Source organism: Dicentrarchus labrax, unplaced genomic scaffold, assembly GCF_905237075.1.
Source record: "Dicentrarchus labrax unplaced genomic scaffold, dlabrax2021, whole genome shotgun sequence".
In the NCBI taxonomy this organism is placed as follows: Eukaryota; Metazoa; Chordata; class Actinopteri; family Moronidae; genus Dicentrarchus; species Dicentrarchus labrax.
The window spans coordinates 8,364,208-8,379,431 of record NW_026136719.1 but is presented as its reverse complement, the minus strand read 5'-3'; the positions used below and the strand labels follow the sequence as shown (position 1 = coordinate 8,379,431).

At 40.5% G+C, this 15,224-nt stretch overlaps 1 protein-coding gene across 1 annotated transcript in view; it reads left to right on the top strand.

Moving 5' to 3' along the window:
• The window catches only part of LOC127351310 (CD151 antigen), a 23,057-nt gene extending 7,833 nt beyond the window's left edge, over nt 1–15,224 (top strand). The window contains exons 3-8 of the mRNA XM_051378666.1: nt 505–696; nt 8,517–8,591; nt 11,431–11,535; nt 13,338–13,496; nt 13,737–13,823; nt 13,921–15,224. Coding sequence (XP_051234626.1) covers nt 505–696; nt 8,517–8,591; nt 11,431–11,535; nt 13,338–13,496; nt 13,737–13,823; nt 13,921–13,980 — 678 coding nt within the window. The 3' untranslated portion in view covers nt 13,981–15,224. The remainder of the gene's footprint in view (nt 1–504; nt 697–8,516; nt 8,592–11,430; nt 11,536–13,337; nt 13,497–13,736; nt 13,824–13,920) is intronic.

Genomic DNA, 15,224 nt, shown 5'->3' with positions numbered 1-15,224 from the left:
CAACAGTTCAAAACCCAAAGATATAAAATTTACTGTGATATAGTTCAAATAAAAGCAACACATTCTCTTATTTGAGAAGCTGAATATTTGGCATTTTGCTGGAAAAATAACTGACACCAAATTAATTGATTGACAAATTCTAGTCTAATTACCTGACAAATCGCTGTGCCTGCAGTTAAGTTGATACTTTTATCAAAGCACAGTAGCAGTGACAGCCCTGGATTACGAACCTCAGCAGCTCCTTTTTGCTCATTCACAATTATCTTGCAACATTAACTAATTCAAGATTAGATTATCTTGTGTGGCAGCGGTGGGTCGTTTTTATCAGTTCACATTCAACAATTGAAAGGCCCTCATTGCAGGATCCTCCTTCGGCTCTCTGAAGCCGACTTGGATGACAAATAATTGAAACCTCTTTGTCACTCTCTGTTTTTGTCTGTGATGTTTTGGGGACCAGAGTCTCACTGGCAGACATCAGACTCTTATCTTGTGCTCTTCTCCCAGTTGGCAGGGGGCGTTGTGATGGCGGTGGGCGTTTGGACCTTGGTTGAGAAGAGCGACTACATCAGCCTTCTCTCCTCCAAGACCTACGCTGCCTCCGCCTACATACTGGTCCTGGCTGGAGCCATCGTCATGGTAACAGGCGTGCTGGGCTGCTGTGCCACCTTCAAGGAGCAGAGGAGGCTACTGCGAGTGGTAAGAGATCACGTCAGGGTAGAGAGATAATAGAAGCTTCACACAGCACGCTCGTGAAAATATTCAAGTGTGTGAAACAGAGATCACTTGTACTGTGCAACCTAAACGAAATTATACAGTGGGATAGGAAGAATGGCTCTTGAAGATGTGGAAAAAACAAAAAATGTTCAGTGATTTGAAAATGAACCCTAATGCTGAAAGAAATCTGTCCCAACCAAGCCATACTCACTATTAATAATAAAAAACGAGCCAATCTTTGACTGTTGAACTGAGTTAACTCTATTGCCATATATAACAATATTATTAGTAACTTGCCTTGGTGAGCGCAAAACAGACAGGACAACATTCAGTCATACTATTAAAGCCATTATATACATGAGATATTGTACAATATACACCTCGAAGTGCCAAAGGTTTACCATTCTAGTGTTGAATAGCCTCAGGGAATGTACTACTTTTCAGGTATTCTTCTCAAACTTGGTCCCTGTCGATCACCGTAGGCCACCACCTGCACAGGTACAAAACAAAGGAAAACACTGCAGACTGCTGTCTGTTATTCTGTTCGATGCAAAACCGTAACTTTCAGTAAAACTTTCTGTCCCGTCTTCAGCCAGACGGCTAATCAGCGTATTGTTGAAAGAAACAAAACATTTTTCATGTGGTGATACTAAGCAGATGTGAAGCGACAAAAGACTTTTAATTAACATCCATTGTAGAAGTAAATGACATTCTCAGACAGTGATTCTGTGCACAAAACATGACTAAAATAAAGCAGGATTGCATATTCTTCAGTAAGATGTGCATCAGTTTCTTTGTCACTGAGGTCATTCTTGGCATTTTTCAACTCTACAATAAACCAAAAAGTAAATCTGGGACATCGTATACAACTTCCAGAAGTAATAGTTTGTTAAAAGGACATTGTGGTGCCAGCCAAGGTCAAGGTGTCAGCCTCGGTTGCGTTCAGTTCAGACAAAACAAAAAGTTCATACAGTAGGAACGTGTGTGCCCATATTTGATTTGGCACACTCTCTACACAGCACTTGGTTTTGCCAACAGAGACACCTGCATGACACTAGAACCAGCTCAAAATACAAACACACTACTATGCACACACTCATGCACAAAACACACACTGCTCAGGCGGTTATCCACACATTTCAACATGGCAAATTTATGCATGCACACCACTGTGTGTGCAGCTCAAATGTTTGCATCGTATAAGCTCTGCAAGAACATGCGTCATCTTTGGCATTATCCATTTTCACCGGAGACGAGTCCACGTAATTCTGCACAGCTAGATATTGTCAGCTTTAGACAAGGCAGAAGCCAAAACATACCTGGCATACAAAGTGTATTTATACGTAGCATTCCTGAAGTAGCACGTGGGGAAAGGAGAACATATACAACAAAGTTATGGCACACACATTTATTTAACTACTAAAGAAAAGCGGTGTCAGTTCAGTTCAAATTATGAAACAACTGTCGGCCACATCTGTCAATGCTCATTTTATTACTTGTAACGACTGAAATTTCTGACAAAAAACTACTTTTTATTCCATCCATGTAAGTTTGGGACACCTGTGCTAATAGCTGTATTTATATCTGTAAAAATGAAAACAGTAGTTAGAAAATATATAACTATTCTGTCAAGGGTAAGTGGAATGGATGTGTTACTCTTGTAATATAATGATAATAATTCTAATAATACAATTCTTTTTCAGCAGTAAAATGGCAAAACCAGTTTCATTTTACCTAAAACTAGATATTCTATTGTCTGGATGAGACTGAGATTGAGATTACTATTTTGTGTTGGATAGTAATAGTTTTTAAGGAGCTGTCTTTGGCTTTAGTTGACATTGAAATTTGAGGGGAAAAAACGCTCAGATGTGGGTGTTGACTTCAGGTCCCCAGGGCAACCAGTGTGGGGAGGTTTTTTTGAAGCTTTAAAACATAACTGAAAAGTCAATAGATCTGGACGCAATAAATGAAGTCCCCACTACGTTCAGATTACCTGATTTAGCACTCTGCACTTGTAAATCGAGATACGTGCACCACCTCTTCTCCCGTGTGGTTTTGAAACGCTCGGTGCATCCTGAAGAGTCGAGATTAGGGCGATGAATCACAGAAGAAATGAACTTGTCGGCAAGGAGAGATGCTATCGAGATTGTTAAAGAGGGCAAACATAAGGGCGGGGTGGTGGGGAGGGAGGAGGTAAAGTAATTGTTTTCCTGTATGTGGCGAGTGCCTGGTACCTGCTGAGAGTACACGAGAGCAGCAGCAGTGATTGGTAACACTGTCCTGTAACCTAAAGGTCACAAGTTCTCACTACAATAAAGCTGATGCAGCCATAGCATCACCAGGATACTGTAGCTGCAGTTGATTAAAGGTCTTATCAGACTTTCTGTAGGGCTGTTAGTGATAGCTATAGAAAGTATGAGGGAAGTCAGTAAGACAAAGAGAAAAAGAGGAAAGCGCTCCCACATGAAGAGGGGTGTGGTGTGTGTCTGCGAACACAGCTTCATTGTTTTGTAGGAGAAAAGCGACAGAACAGTGTAATGAGTCAGGGAGAGGACGGAGAAAGTTTTTCCTTCCGAATGATGGAGCCAAATGGAAAGCAGTCCTAACAGAGTCTGGATCCACCTGTGGAGAAACTGACTTCATACAATTAGTCTGGACATATTACAAGTCTCAGTGTGTCTCAGTCTGTCTTTCTCTTTAGTTGTCTCTCTCTCTCTCTCTCTCTCTCTCTCTCTCTCTCTCTCTCTCTCTCTCTCTCTCTCCCTCTCTCCCTCTTTCCCTGAGCCCTTCAACTAGTCCAAACCTAAAAACAACAAAAGCACTAATGTTTGGGCTTTTTAATTTTCCCCATTGTCTAATCGTTTCAGTTCTAATTTAGGACTTTATGTTTAATACAGATACATCCAGTGTGTAACATTTAGGACAATCTGTTGGCAGAAATGGAATATAATATCCATTGCTACCTCAGAATGAGCCGTTTTTAAACTATAGAAGGGGCGGGTCCTCTTCCATGGAGTCCGCCATGTTGAACTGCCATGTTTCTTCAGTAGCCCAGAGGGGACAGACCAAACACTGGTTCTAGATAGGGGTGGTTGTGATTTTGTGCGTTTCGCAGCCACCGTAGTTTCTCCTTCATGCTTGGAAGGGGGCGGTGAAGCAACAGAGTTGCGATCTGTTACTACACAGCTAGATGCCACTAAATCCAACACACTGGTACTTAAAATAAATGAGCAGAGAGACACAATACAGTATTTTACAATATGTAATTTACACTGAATGATATTAATGTATAGGATGTCAAATATAAGGAAAATGACGATAAGTAAAAAATATATGACTGCAATTTATTACTGTTTTTATTATCAATCAAGCTATTGACAAGTTTTATATGTCAAATATAAGGAAAATGCTCAACCCTCGGCTTACTATCTGTCTTTCAGTGCCTCTCAGCATCTCTATTTTCTCTCTATATCTCTTTGTATTTGTTTTTTTTCTTATCTGGCTATATTTGTTGTTTCACTGTCTCTCTATTGGATTGGATTTTAAATGAGGCAACGGGCTGGCAGAGCAGTAAGCAGAAGCAAAGGTTAAAGAGATCTCTGCTTCATAGTTCATTTGTGTCAGGCTGCTCCGCTCTCCTGTTCCGCAACCTGATGAGTCTTTCATGACTTGGTTAAGATCTTCGCTCATGAACGGCAGGCATTTATTCAGCTGCACGGCAGAGTTTCTTAGGACAGTCTTTTAGGGTTCAACAAAGGCATAAGAGTTAGATGAAAAGTATTTTAAAACACAGTGCTACTCATTTCAATTCATTTCTATATGGTGTTGAATAACTTAAATACAGCCAAGTTGGGTGTGAAGAAAACAGTGCATCTCTTTTAACGGTGGTCTGTATCTTATATGGTCTACAGTGCTTAGTGCTTAGTTTGAAATCTGTGCACACCTTCTCTGTGTGTGTCTGAGTTTTTTAATGCATGGTGCATCTTGAGGAGTTGAGATCACAGCCATGAATCACAGAGAAGGAATGAACTTGTCAGGAGACAGGGAGGATCGCTAGAGATTGCCAAAGATGGAGAACATAATGGAGTTTTGTGTGTGTATGTGTTTGTGTGTGCCTTTATGTCACCCATCAAAAGAAGTAAATTCATGGAATGACATATTGTCGCTGCATCTTGGAAGAATTAACATTTTTAACTCGTTACTCGTCCAACTGTTTGTCTTCATACAAAATATTTTATTTATGAATTACAAATCGTCAATAAAACTACAGCTGACATCTTTCACTTTTATTCTATAATGGCTCTAACTGATCATCTTATTTATTTTTTTAATAGAATCCAACTGCATGTGTTTTATATCATAGTAAATTGAAAATCTCTGGGTGACATTTTATAGACCAAATGATTAATCGATTGTTCAAGAAAATAATCAGCTGAATAGAGCCACTATATAAGACAGCACAGGCAGCGTATTTGAGTTTTTATTTCATGATTATTTACGCTGTCATCCAGTTGATGGAGAGGTGATAAGTTCAGCTCAGCAGGTGACGGATTAATTGATAACATTGGGCTTTCATTTCACTGTAATGAAGAGTAGCGTGTTGCTGTGTCTCTGCAACTAAATCTTTTATACTTTTACACACAAACAACACACGTCGCTGTCAGTTAGACACCAGACTGAAGATAGTTTGATAATCACCAGCTGCTGGACACAGGTTGATAGAGTCTGCATCAAGTTGGAGTTAGTTTAAAGGTTTGATTGATTAGCTGTATGAGGCCAGAGAGTCCACCATACAGCCCAAAGGTCACTCCTTTCAAAAACTAACACGTGTCCAACTGTTATCTGATCAAAGTCACCTTCATTGTGACTCTGAACTCGCTCAGTGATTGTAAAGGCAGCAGTACACTTCTAATGTCAAATACAGGGCTGCATACAAATGTGTGTATCCTGTCTCCAGATACGTGTTGTTCCTATATGTTTGCTGGATGCTGGTGGAAGTGCATGAAAAGGAAGGAAAAGTAAAGAAGCAAAGAAACTACAGTAACTCTGGAGATAACCAGCTGTTGTGGAAGAGGGACACAGAAGTGAAAAGAAACTGTTCAAATATTTTCTAACAACCTCAGCAGGATGAGTCTGACTTTACCATGAGATGTTAGATCTTTTTTAGCCAGGAAGCCTACAGCACAGCAGGCTGTTGAGTCTGAAGCCACTGCAGAGCTTTAAAAAAAAAGAAGGTTTTGTACATATGAACCTGCTGAGAGTCATTTTGGCAGTAATTACACTGTGCCCTTAAGTCGCCTGGGAAAAGAATGCCAGCTCAGACATAAAATTAGTCTGTAAGACAGTGTGTGTGCCAGAGATCATGAGGAGTCCTCTGGAGTCACTGCAGTCAGTAATTCAACCACCTCAGTCTCCACAGCCAACAACAGGTTCTCTCTCACACCCTGTACACATCACTGTCTGTGTGGGATCAGTCTGAGAAGCATGCTTTGGTGTGTGTGTGTGTGTGTGTGTGTGTGTGTGTGTGTGTGTGTGTAGAGAGAGAGAGAGAGAGAGAGCGTAGGCAAAGACAATGACCACAAGTATGGTAGAGTCAGAAAAACGGACCGTCCTTGTTTTCAGCAACAACTGCAGAGAATTTCTGTAAGACATTAGCTCGGTTAGAAGAACAGTTACCTCACTGACTGAAATTTGTGAGGTCAATTTCTACTCTGGGTGAAAATAATAGATTATTAAAAAAATAGCCATGAAATTCATTTCAGTCAATTTGTGACTGATGTAAACCACTTAATAGCAGGAAGATGTTTATTTTTTATTATATAGCAGTACCGATTTATTTTCCTCCAGATTTGATATGTTTTTGCTCAGCTTCCATCCCTATAACTTTCATATTCTGCCTGACGGATATTGCAGTTTCAAGGCCAATTTTTGAGGAAAGAAGTAAACCATATTAGCTGATAGCTGTTTTAAAGAGAGTTGTGATAAAGACATTTCCTGAGGCAGAGTATTTTATATTTAGACTATTATCAAACATGACAGTAACGGAAAATTGAAGACAACATACATTTAAATGGAAAACCTTACTGTAGTATAAATAAAAACAGCAGCACAAATGTTTACATTGAAGTATGTGCTGCAATTTCCCCCTTTGTAAGTCAGAAAACGTAGTCTGCTGATGTATTGTTCAAGCTGTAGGACCATTTATTATTCATTTGACGTAGAACTCGAGTTAACATGTGCTTTATTATTGTTGAATCACTTTGGGTACTTTTTGGAAGTATTGGAATTAATCTAATCATGGGAGGAGATTTTGTAATGCACCAAATCCATTACAATAAAGGATGGGGTATAAAATTTGTTGGATCAAATCTTCACACATCTTTTTTAGTGTCATAGGTTTGATTCTTTGAATCTGACTCTGGCATCTTTAAAGGTTGCCATACTTCCCTTCAAACCACCAACACAACATCAAAATGCATCTTATAGTCTGCTCAGCATTCAGGCTCAGAGCCACTCTGAGATTTAATCAGCCCAAGCTTTCAAATCAAGGACCAAGTCCACTTTACCAGGCTGATTTTCTCTCTCTGATAGCGGCAGGGCCAGAGGAATTTGGGTCAAGGTTTTGGTCTGATAATATCTCTTCTTGTCTTTAAGTCTGAAGACACTTGGCATGAAAAGCAGACCTTCCCTCTAACTCTCATGGGCCTGGTCACGAATCAGATACTGACGATAAACTCTGAACACCAAACCTCATTTAAAAGGCACAGAGTATAAGATGTGCCAGCCACTGGGCAATGACTCAATGTTTGGCAGTTTCAGGCTTTAATAAACCAACGTTGAGCGAAAGAGCTGAACATGAGAAAGCACAATGGGGTTACCTCAATTTGCCTAAGTTTTGTCATCTGTTGTGAGGCCTCTTTTTATGGGCTGGCACAGTTGTACTTGTAGTATGCAGTACTATTACCAGTTTATTAGTTGCACCTGTACCATCTAATGCAATCCAGAACACCAGGCCTGCAATAAAATCCTACTTTTGTGAAGGTTTTTTTAGGCTGTACTTGGTGGTGCAGTTGTATTTGATTGCATTATATTTACATATGTATGATGGTTAAAGGACAGCAAGTGGATCCAAACATGACTCAAGTGAACAATATGTTTCTCCGTAACTGCTGGATGTGTAAATAAGCAGCTGTTAACAAACAAAGTTTCAGCTTACAAGGTGGTGATATGTTAATGTCATGTTCACAACTTGTTTCTGCTGCCCTCGAGTGGCCATAAAAATCAGTTATTGCAGGTTTAAGTACTCTATAGCAACAAATCAACAAAATAAATAATACAGTACTTGAGACGTCAGAAGCTGCGACTCACTTACCAGCTGTTTTAGTTTGTTCCTCCAGCTCCTCCGTTTCATTGGTGCATTGCATCTTGGTAGAATAGTGTACATCAAGAGTGTATGGGAAAATGAACTGTTTTCAGTACACTGCTGGATATAACTACATACCCAAAATCTGCTTAGAATTAGTTTGTTTAACGGATTTGGGACAGAGTCACTTTGCCATCAGCAAGAAACCCAGCTCATATTTCACGGCAGTCAACCTGTCTGTCCAACCTGGAGTGGACAGAGTTTTCCAATATTTTTATTTCTAATTAACATCACAATAGATTGTCCTAAAGTCCCTTCAATAGAGTTAGTTCTCTAGGTTTCGAACAGTGCTGCATGTGTGCCTTTAAATGCTTCACCATCCCCTATTGCTTCACCACATTTCCATCCTCTAACTGTATTTTCTTCTCCTCCTCCCCAGTACTTTGTCCTGCTGCTGTGTATCTTCCTGTTGGAGATCCTGGCTGGCATCCTGGCTTATATCTACTACCAGCAGGTAATCACTCTCAGGCCAATAAAAGTTCTATTCAAAATGTATTTTACAATGCACCCTGGGATTTGTATGTTAGGTTGTAGGCATGGGATTGCAGAGGAGCAGCTGACAGATATGATTTCAAAATGATTGATTTCAAATGACAAAAAAGTCATTTAAAATCTGACACAGAGGTTAGGATTTGTTTTAAGTAATAATACAGTCTTTATGGAATTGTTTTGGCACATTACAAAAGTCTTATTTTATTTTTTTATTGTCACTGAATTTAAAAAAAGAAAACAGTCGTGAACAGTCTACGTATATTCGTCTACCATAATATAGAAAATTATCTGACATTAAAACCGTTTTTGTGTGTAGCAGCGATGATGTACTGTACTTAAACATCAATAGAGCATGCTTGGCACATATTTTGTGCCTCTTAATCTGAGCACGTAGTCAAAGGTGAAAAAAAACACAGACGGCTGTCTCAGTTCCCACGTGGCATGTGCTGCGCTGTAATTTTACAGCATGATAAATGAGACTGCAGGGAGGAAATATAAGACGGCCCATTAAAAATACAAATATCAGACTGACCATATTACTTGTGGTACATTTAGTCCAAATGGAATGAAAAATGCCTCATTAGTACATCAACAACAACAAGGCTGAATGCACTGTGTCAGAATCAATTAAATGCATTTTTTAACTAAAATACACTTAAAAAAGGATAAACAAAGACATGACTAAAGAGAGTAAAAACACTGCTAAGCCCAAAGAATGTGCTAAATGCTCACAGTCCTGCTTACAAGTGATTATTTTCTTATCTCATGTTCTGTAGTTAATGTGAAAACTGACAGCCTCCCCCGGCACATTTCAGCTCTAACAGTGTAGAGTTATACTGACTATACTGCAAGCACTCACAAAATAGAATTTCGTTTCTCCTCGTGTAATATTAACATGACTTTGCTCGTCACCAGCAACAGTCCGACTGCCTGGTCTCAAAGCCTGGTGGCTTGTAGCTCAGCAACAGGACTTTTCTCAGTCTAGAGGTCCTCTGCTATCATTATAACTGCCTCATTCATAATACACAAGTCGTCTGAACATGAGCAGGCACTGAGCTCCATGACTCTCTCCTGCTTCCTAAAGCTCTCCTTCACTCGCTTCAAAAGATTCTTGCATCAATTGCTCAAATCTCTAAAGCCACTCCTCTTCTCTGCCTCTGTTCTTCCTCCTTTGTTGTTCTTCCTCAGTTTTCTCTCTGGTAATTAGTTGTGAGAACTGTACGTTTGCTTTTTATTCCAAGATGCCAAACACCTCATGGAAACTGCCTGTAACTCTCTCACAAACACATTTATTCATGTTTAGCAAGCTGCAGATTCTCCACTAGAGGAGAGGCTGTTTGGTCATTGTCTATCCAGTTCTACACATGTCAACCAGCTCCACCTAGTGTAAAGGGAAGTAATGCAGTTTAGACCTGCAACACGTCAGCATTGCCTCCTTCAGGCAAAGAAAGTAATAACTACTGCACTTTTTTTCCACCACCTGCAGGCAATCAGTGCTTCATCTGCAGTTTTGTAGCTGTTGTTTTCTGTGTGTGAGGTTTCCCCAAAAAGCTTATTCAAAATGCAGTTCATAAAAGTGCAACGCCCACATTTTATAGGGCCACCAAATGTTATAAAGTGGGAAAACCTATTGCGTATTGGGTTCAGGCTGTTTATTGCAAAATGCGTCAGATTGTTTCAAAAATCTGGGTGTTATTACATAATGAATTAGATTTTGTCTGGTTAAAAAGTCCTACCCTCTAGTAACAAAAAGGACAGTTCTGGGGAAATGAGGACACATGAGGATATGAGTGTGAACTTAGTATTCTGACCAGTGTTCAGCAGAAAATATGCTCTCAGCTCTCTCAGTTTGCAAGTTTAAAATGTCAAAAATGTAAAAAAAAAAAAAGTATAGCAGCTTTAGCCGCCGTTGCCTTCAGGTGACACTGTTGTGAACTTCTGTTGTTACCTTCTTTGCCTGTAGATGGCGCACATTTACTGCACTTCTAAACTGCTGCTGTTACGTTTTTTTTTGTGACTTGGCCGTCCACGTTGGACCGGAGCATCCTGGTTTCACGGTCATGCAGCCATCACCTGAATAGATGCTTGAACTCATGTTTGCTTCTATTTGTATGCGGTTAATGCATACAATGCCACATAATGCTGCTCACTCACTGCCGCTGAGTCTACTTACTGAGCCATTTTAAAACCTGAATTGCAGCTATTCCCTTCATCGGCACAGCGTGTCCCAAACTGTCAACAGGTAAAATAAAGAAGCTCCCCTCCAACGCCCCCCCACCACCACCACCACCACATCCCTCCTGTTTCCTCCTCCCCTCTGACGCCCCCCCCCACCACCACATCCCTCCTGTTCCCTCCTCCCCTCCTCCTCTTTGTCTTCACCTCCCGTCTCTCATCTCTCTGCCCTCCCTTCTTCTCTTCATCATTCATTCCCTTGATATCTCCTTCACGCTTTGATTTACAGTGGTTTCCCAGCTGGCTTGTTGCCATAGAAACTGAGCCCCCCAGACCTGCCGCTCCTCCAGCGAGCGCTTTCTGCCACTGGTCTAGAGAACAAAAAAACACCGACTTCCTCTGCCATCGCCCCGGTTTCATCTGCTCCTCTGTTGCTAGAACCGCTGTCCATGACATGTATTGTCGGGAGAGCGTTTAAAATCTGTGTGCTATGAATCTCATCACCAGCAGAGTCAACAATTGCAACTAATTTAACACTTGGTCATGCTCGGTGCTGGCCCTTAGATTTTTGTGTTGCTATGTAGTGAGCTGCTAAAGCATGTGTCTCTGTCTGTATGTCTGAACAGTTGAATGACGAGCTGAAGCAGAATCTGAAGGAGACCATGACCCAGAAGTATCAACAGAAAGGCCACGAGCAAGTCACCAGGGCTGTAGACAAACTGCAGCAAGAGGTAAGTGTCTGTGTAAAAAAGGATGGACACAACTACCACTTTCACAAGGTGGAGGTTCATTCAATCTAACACAAACTTTTGAAATGACAACTGATTTTTACTTTCAGAGTGCACCCACAGTTTTTCTTTTCTCTAGTTGTTTGCACCCACACCATCATGTCAACCAGAGTGAACCAGAGCTTCAAAGCAAAAGTCACATGGACTCACACGTGATTTTTTGATTGGACAGTGTTTGGTAACCTATCATCCCATCAGATTAGAGATTTTGGTGATGAGGGCGAGTCAAAATAAATCCGATTCAAGTCCCTCCGACTTCAGCTAAGCATGATGGACTTGTCTGCACTCTCAGCTGTAATTTACCCTCTTTTTTGCTTATACCAGTTGACAGCACATGAAGGAATGGATAAATCTGAGCAGCAGTTGAAACTTCAGTTGGTTCATTTTTTATGCTCAGTTTTTTAAGCATGAGAAGCCCGGGGCTGTCAGATGTCAACATTTATTCTTTGTTTTTTCCTCTAAACTTTTTATTTCCAGTAATTTATTTGGATTCACATTTTGGAAAATACACTTATTCGCTTTCTTGAGAGTTAGATGAGAAGACTGATGGAGCTGTAGCCAGCTTCTGGTAACTCAGTTGAAAATTAATACTGTAAACAGTTAGCCTGGCTCTGTCCAGAAGCAACAAAATCGTCTACCAACACCGCTACAGTTCACTACTTAAAGGCGTGTAACATTGATGAGGATCTAACGAGGTTTGTTTTCATGAGTGTATAATAACCATTTCCACTCCTCGCTCACAGATCTGTCAATTTGTGCCGCTCGTCAGCTCCGCCTGGTTCTGCGCATTCTCCGCTCCCCTCCACTTCATCATAAATTTTATCCCACTCCACTCGCTCACCACTCCGCTCACCACTCGAAAAAAAAAAAAAACCTGCATCGTACAACCTTCACCTGCAATCTTCTATTCACAAATAAAACACGAGCTTGGCTGTTTTTCCCCAGGCTACGTATTTTCATTTCATTTAAAAAATACAACCCAACTCAACTAAGACATAAGGATAATGTTTCGTTTTTAAGCTGACAAAAACAGTGAGTTCCTGTAGTAGACTGCCGCGTTTCCGAGAAATGTGTCCTTTTAGATTCCAAAACGATTCTTTACCGACTGCAACAATGTCAGCGCATTCTTTTTCTTCCACATTATCCCCATCTGTTACTTTTACAGGAATAGTACACTTGTACGACTTCTCAGTTACTTTTCTGAAGTACACATTAAACTCCATAGTTTTGAAAGAAAATAGTGTGGATGTGTGCGCAGGTGCAAAGATGCATTCTGGGTTGGGCATGAGCGACCGGAGCGAAATTGGAGCGAGAGATAAGGCTCCGCTCCACCTTTTAAAAAAATTGCCGCTCCTCGCTCAACACAAAATCCTTCCGCTCCCTGCTCCGCTCATATGCTCTGGAGACAGGCTAGCTGTTTCTCAGTTTTCAGTCTTCATGCTAAGTGAAGCTAACTGGCCACTTGCAGTAGGGTTCACATTAACTGCACATAATCAGACTCGTATTGATCTTCTCATATCAACTCTCAAATATTGGTGAGAAAAAATCAACCTATTTACAAATTGTCAAACTATTCCTTTACACCGAGTTTCGCTTGTCTTTTCTTTTGTGAATTTGAATAATTATGCCGTTGGTTTATACCAACTTTTAATGTTTCATACTAACATTACATACTTTAACTGCCTTTTAATACTTATTTGCTAACATCCAAACTCCCCTCTTAAGCTGTCTTTTCCTCCTGTCAGTTCAAGTGCTGTGGCAGCAACAGTTCATCCGACTGGAATCAGAGCGTCTGGATTCGCTCCTTAGAGGCAAGCCAAAGACATGTGCCTGACAGCTGCTGTAAGACTCCCACTGAGTTCTGTGGCCGCAGGGACCACCCATCCAACATCTACAAGGTGGAGGTGAGAGGATGAAGGGTGCTAGGGGGTGTCAGTGGGGCTGACTTTTCAGTACAGGTGGCTAGATCAGTATTACTATCATGTCTCAGTATGTTAGCATTGGGATCGTGTAGTGTAAGACGAGCAGAGAAAGAAGAGCTGTCATATCCGAACCGTATACATAACATTTGTTTGCAGTGAGACTTCAGCAACACTCCCACATCAACTGATGCAACATAAAGACACACTTTGTTTTTCATTTAGGGCGGCTGCATCACCAAACTGGAGAAATTCATCCTGGACCATCTGAAGATCATTGGAGCAGTGGGTGTTGGGATTGCCTGTGTACAGGTGAGCTAAAACAAATAAACAGAGATTTAAACAAATGTGTATCTGTGGAGATTGCACTTTTACTGATGTTTTCCTTTCCCCTCCATCCAATCCTCAGATCATAGGGATGGTGTTTACATGCTGCCTATATCGAAGTCTAAAGGCAGAGCCATACTAAGAGAAGCAGAAGAAGAAAAGTGTGTGAGTGTAGGAGGTAACTTCATCACCACATGCCATACTCAAATAGCCCATAGGTTCTTTTCTTTGCCTTGCACATAGGGGAAGGAAAATTTGGCAAGGGATCAAATTGCACATCTGAGGATCTCATTTTGGTAAACAAAGGGTGGAAAAACACTACAAGGTATCTTGAAGTAATTAGGTGCTCAAATTGCAGTCTCAGCTACATCTTCAAGATCACAGCACTGTGAGAAAAAGCCTTCGAGAGAAACTGATGGGAATTTTAACACAGATTGTGTAAATGAGCGTGGGACAGCCTCCTTGGGACTAAAACATTGTAGTTTTCTTCCACTCGGATTCCCTCGATGTACATTTATGTTTGTGGACCAGGTGCTGCACCCAAGAGTGGAGTAAAGACCGGTGGAGTAAAACTGGCACTTTGCAGAAAATGTTAATCTTGGTCGCAGCAGCCTTCCTTTCCCAGCAGCACGGTTTAACAAGCCGAACTCTGGGGCCCCCCTTTCAACTGCAGCAGCATTTTGTTTCCACGCTAACTAGCCAGTCATGCATTTTAAATATTTTTTCAGTAGTGGCCTTTTTAAACTTTTGAACTGTTAGTTTTTGTATTTTTTACATGATTATTTTCTGTAACATGTGAGGCACTTTCTTTTGAGCTATGAGGCTTTATTTGCCTAATGTTTCTTCATCGTGTTTGATCATGTTTAAAACCTTAAAGACCTGCTGCCAAGGAAGGTACATAAGTGCCTCACTCAACAGCATAACTGCACCATTTGACACAGCAAAGCCAGCATTTTAACCATTAAGTCTGATATTAATGAAGTGATTTTGTGATTGAATACATACAAGCAGTGCCACTAATGTTGCTCATAAGAAAGTGCCTCATTTTTTCTTTTTTATACAAGGGATTTATCCACTGATGCCAAAGTTGTCAACTGTAACTTTGTGTAAGGACCTACTGCATCTCTTCTAGCCTTATTCATTCTACTGATGTCTCTCTTTTTAGATTGTTTTCATATATGAAGATTGTGTTTACTTTTCTATAGACCATAAATATATTATTGTATTTAACAGACACATGGTAGAAAATGATTTTTTCACTCACTGTCAGCAATGATCTTTTTCCTATGTGCCTCAAAGTCGACACTGGATTAACCTACTGTATTTCTGTCTTAATAACAATAATCCAGGAATAATTTTAGCTTGAATAAACATGGATCAAAGACA